Source organism: Asparagus officinalis, chromosome 7, assembly GCF_001876935.1.
Source record: "Asparagus officinalis chromosome 7, Aspof.V1, whole genome shotgun sequence".
Classification (NCBI taxonomy): domain Eukaryota; kingdom Viridiplantae; phylum Streptophyta; class Magnoliopsida; order Asparagales; family Asparagaceae; genus Asparagus; species Asparagus officinalis.
This window is the reverse complement of record NC_033800.1, coordinates 114,806,894-114,811,834: the sequence shown is the minus strand read 5'-3', so window position 1 is coordinate 114,811,834 and position 4,941 is coordinate 114,806,894. Positions and strand designations below refer to the sequence as shown.

Sequence of the window (4,941 nt, the reverse complement as noted above, 5' to 3'; positions counted from 1 at the left end):
AGAAATTCAGCCCCTTGAGAATTAGTTTCTAATATAATTACATGACTTATTTTTATTTTTTATTGTTTATTGTTTACTTTTTTACTTTTTATTTTTTTACACAATGTATTGTTAAATGATACAAAATTTCAATAAATACAGACCTTAGATTAGATTTTATGTATTTAAGAATAAAATACATCAATCAAACTTCTTTACAGTAATAGTAATTTGTTTTCATAAAAAATATGATACTAAAACTGGTTATAAAAAGTGAAGTATGATTCTAATGGATTTGCTTCCGACCTTAAAAACCTTTGCTTTTTCCGAAATTGTTTTAAATTACTCCCTCTAATTATTGAAATTTTAATTTACTTCTCAGTTCCTATAAGTTATTTTAAATTTGTTTATGTAGCTCGATATCATCTGAATTGGAGGAATATTTTCTTTAATTTAATCTTGTGTCATGTGTTTGCAGTTATACTCCCAGTTTAAACTAAATGTGAATCCAAACACATTTCTTAAACCCGATTGAATCCCAAACCCTCTTGAAATTCAAATCCAGTTTTTTTCTTACTTGTCTAACTATTATTTCTTCCTTCAATTTTTTGGAGGGAGATGAACAAGCGAGGTAAAAATATAACTAATTTAAGGGAATAATTAGAGCCAACCAAGAATTAATGGGTCTTAAATAGAGTCTAGAACCGAATTAACCCAAAAAACTTAAGTTGCCATGGATTGACCCCAACTTTCTATTTAGATCCCTTATTTTTTCTTCACATTTTGAATGTTGAACTATACTCACGTATGGACATCCAAACAATTTAAGCATGTTGGCTTAATCACTATCGCAAAATGAGCTAAGACAAACAGAAAACTAAAAAGAGAAACTAATTTTAAATGACTAATAGGAGATAGGAAGTAATGAGCAATTTCAATAATTCAGGGGTTGCTTTCAATAAATGAAATTGTCGTGGACATATAAAAACTCGAAAGATATATGTCTATGTGTTTATTGGCAAATTAGAGGTTCTTCCAGATTTATACGCAAAAAAGAGGGAAAAAAAGGGCACGAGACCCACCGGTAATAAACAAAAACCGACCCAACTCCCATTTGTCACGACCCGTTGTTGGAACACTTGTGGTCTCTCTCCTCTCTGCCTCCCCCCCTTCTTCAATCAATTCAAATGAGATGATGCTCTCTTTCTCTCGCTAGGGGGGGAAAAAAGGAAAAAGAAAAAAAAATCAATGGACAAAACCCAAAATCCCAAGCTCACCCGCACGCCCTCCTCCCTCCTCCGCTCATCCACCCACACCCTCTCCTCCCTCAATGGACAACACCATCATCATCAGATCCCCGAAGACGCTAAAAAGACCCGAAACCACCCGCACCCAAATCCTCACCCACCCTCTCTCCTCTTCTCCCTCTCTCTCCTCTCTCTCCTCTTCATCCTCACCCTCTTCTTCTTATTCCTCTTCTTCACCCTCTCCGTAACCCACCTCTTCATCCTCTCCCTCTCCGTCGCCCTCCTCTCCCTCGTCCTCAAAAAAACCAGGCCTTTCCTCTTCGGGCGCCGACTCAAATCGGCCCAGTCGGTCCAATGGTTCATTGGCGACGAGGAAGAGAGGATTTTGACAAGTGGGTTGTGCCCAAAATCTGAGCTTGTGAAGGAAGGAGTGGAGTTCTACAGTAATGGAGATTTCTATGAAGGGGAGTTCAATAATGGGAGTTGTAATGGGAGCGGGGTTTATAATTTCTTTGGAAAGGGGAGGTATGAAGGGGATTGGGTCGACGGGAAGTATGATGGGTATGGGATTGAGAGCTGGGCTAAAGGGAGCAGATACAGAGGGCAGCATAGAAAGGGGCTCAGGCATGGATTTGGGGTTTACAGGTTTTTTAATGGAGATAGCTACGCGGGTGAGTGGGTGGGTGGGCAGAGCCATGGGAGGGGTGTGCAGAGCTGTGCTGATGGGAGCTGTTACGTTGGGGAGTTTAAAGGTGGGTTCAAGCATGGCCTTGGTTACTACAGTTTCAGGTATGAATTTTTGTTTTAAAGAAAAATTGTGATTTGTTAGTTGTTTTCATTGGATGTTATAGAATTGGGTGTTGCTTGTTTGATTTATTAGATAGTTCAAGTTTTCTGTCAATGTGTTAGTTCCCTTTTGGATTCCTTTGTGTAATTGTTGAATGGAATCAGGGTGGAAAGTGCCCCCATCTTATATAATTACTAAGGCCCTATTTGATTGGTTGCTAAAAGTTTGTCTTGGGCAACTGATCAAGTGGAGAAGTTCTTTCTTGGTCATATTATTTGTACATATTGCTAACTTTCTGGATAACCATGCTCAAGAAACCTGTGTTTGTTGAGCACTTATTGAAGGTCTTCTGCTTGTTATGTTTGAATGTGTGTTCTGAAGAGCCTTCGATATAATTTTCTCTTCCTGGTAAGTCTGCAATGCTCTTTTGGTGCCTTCATAAATCTTTTGATTGTGTAATCTTAACTGGGACTTGAATTAGTACTACTGTGAGATTATATCAGTCTAATATTCAGAAATTTAGTTGCTTCTTTGAAGTTATGAGATGACATTGCTGAAACAACAGTGTTGAATAGGTTTCTCCCCCCTTGTTAAATCTGCAATTTCATTAATGATCAATCAGGACATTATGATACTATTGTTGTGGGTTGGTTGAACTGTATTGTATTTCATAAACCTTTGTTTATGTGACCAAAACAGCATCATGTTACATGTTCAATATAAACTATTGACAATTAGTACTTTCTGATAATCTTGGTTATGCACTTTAAAATACTATTGATAACATGGGTTGTTTCAAAAGATTCTTTTGCGGGAGTGACTATTGGAAATGGTTGTTAATACTGTGGACATAGAGAACATTTCTGTTTAATTTATCATTTCTCCATCAAAATGTTTTTTCAATTTTCTCAGTTCTATTATAATCTTACAAATGTATATTACTCAAACTTAAGCTACGAATATGCATTTGTCATCAATGATTTACGATTCAAATTCTAGCATATTTTTATTTCTTCCTAAAATTAAGAGGGCTGACTGGGTTCAGTTGAATATTCTGCATACTAAAGGTCATCCCTTCCACTGCACTAAAACTACGAATTATGGTGAGGGTTTAAGGGTTATAATTTTATATTTTAACAACGCCCCACAGATTGAGGCCTTTTTATTGGTTGGAACACCTGTTCTAAGATCGCTTTAATACGCGGTTGGTGAGATTTGAACCTAAGTCATTCTAATAATATTGTAAGTTCCCTTCCACTGCCTCAAAACTCTGGGATTTTGGTGATAGCTGAGGGTTATAATTTTATGCTTTTAACACAAACAAGTAAAATTTTTGGCTTTAGCACAAGTATTTGTTCAATTAGTAAGTTTTTCCTTTCTCTTTTGTAGGAATGGAGATAGATATGTTGGCGAGTACTTTGGGGATAAGATTAATGGTTTTGGGGTTTACCACTTTGCCAATGGCCAGCGTTACGAAGGTGCCTGGCATGAAGGTCGAAGGCAGGGGTTTGGTTCCTACAAATTCAGGAATGGAGAAACAAAGTCTGGAGAATGGGACTGTGGAGTCCTAAAACATTCGTTACCATCATCAGACCTTTCCCTTCACCATTCAGTTCAGGTATCTATTGCATTTTACATTTCTAGTTGTAGTTCATTATAAGGTAAGTCTCATAAAAACCACAAATCTTGGGGGTTTTTGCACAAAAACCATCTGACGTTATAGATTAGAGAAAACCTCCTAAACTTTCAAAAGTTATATTAAACTCTGAACTATTGGAAAATCTCATTAACAATGTTGCGTAGAGTAAAAGGTTAAAAATGTGACATTATCGTTATGTCTTGTTCTTCCATGTGAATGCTCTTTATTCAAAGTTCTGATCACAGACTTTAATTTGTCATAATTCAAACTTATTACTTTATGCATTATTTTCTGTTTTATGTGATTTTCACATTTCAGTGGGGCTTAGTATAAATTTGAATGTTCATGAGGGCTTTCTCCGCTTTATAGTCATGGGACCTTTCTTTAGACCAAGTGTTATGTACAATTCTAAAGTTTAAACTGTTATATTTGAGAATAGGCTGCTAGAAAAGCTGCAAAGTATGCTGTTGTTGCACCGAGGGTAGAAGAACAAGTAAACAAGGCAGTCGCTGCTGCGAATAAGGCAGCCACTGCTGCTCGTGTTGCTGCGATCAAAGCTGTTCAGAACCGGATGCATGGAAAATTTTGTCATGAGGAAGTTTGAGGTTTTTAGTATTTATCTTAATTGTACATCTTCTGCTGTTTAAAGTTTTTCGGGTTGTTAGATAGTTTAATTGCTGCTGACCGGAAAGGTAAATACCTTCTTGGTCTGAGATAGTGCATTTTTATACACCATAGCCTCATATATCTATAACTGTACATTCATATATCTATAACTGTACATGTATATGAAACTAGTATGAAGTTTTCAAGATGCTTCAGCTATTTAACGTTTCTTTTTTTTCTTTTTGTACGAACTTTTCCCCCAATTATCACCAACTTGATGAGAATAGTAAAACTAAAGTTGACATAAAAAAAAGGAAAAAGAAAGAAGAAGTTAGCGAAAAGATATCCTGAGGTCATAAACGTAGATTCCTTGAAGATTTTCGGTGAGAGCTAATATGTTTGCATATCTATTTAAGGTCTATGTTGGACAAACATATTGCGTATTTGTATCTCAAAAAGGATGAATATTTCTTAGAAGAGCATCATACTTTTTCAATCGTGGAGTCCTCTGCTGTATTGTGATGTGCTTTATCAGACAGGTTGACCCTTGTAAATGCACGGGAGCAAAGCTGTTTACAACTGTGATAAACTTTTGTGTTGTATTTTCCTCGCATCTAGAACTTTTGGTCAAAAAACCAACTTGCCCTTAGGAGAAAAAATGTTCTGGAGATAATTGTTAAAGT

At 36.4% G+C, this 4,941-nt stretch overlaps 1 protein-coding gene across 1 annotated transcript; it reads left to right on the top strand.

The window, feature by feature from the left end:
• Positions 1,108-4,466, top strand: LOC109850523 (phosphatidylinositol 4-phosphate 5-kinase 3-like). Its single transcript, XM_020420540.1, has 3 exons — positions 1,108-2,015; positions 3,403-3,631; positions 4,092-4,466. Exons 1-3 carry the CDS (start codon positions 1,228-1,230, stop codon positions 4,254-4,256), a joined length of 1,182 nt encoding a protein of 393 aa, XP_020276129.1. The 5' UTR covers positions 1,108-1,227; the 3' UTR covers positions 4,257-4,466.

Coding starts and splice junctions, on each gene's coding strand:
- LOC109850523 (XM_020420540.1), top strand. CDS start 1,228: ATGGACAAAACCCAAAATCCCAAGCTCACCCGCACGCCCTCCTCCCTC. Junction 2,016..3,402: donor CTTGGTTACTACAGTTTCAG/GTATGAATTTTT, acceptor TCTCTTTTGTAG/GAATGGAGATAGATATGTTG. Junction 3,632..4,091: donor CCCTTCACCATTCAGTTCAG/GTATCTATTGCA, acceptor ATTTGAGAATAG/GCTGCTAGAAAAGCTGCAAA.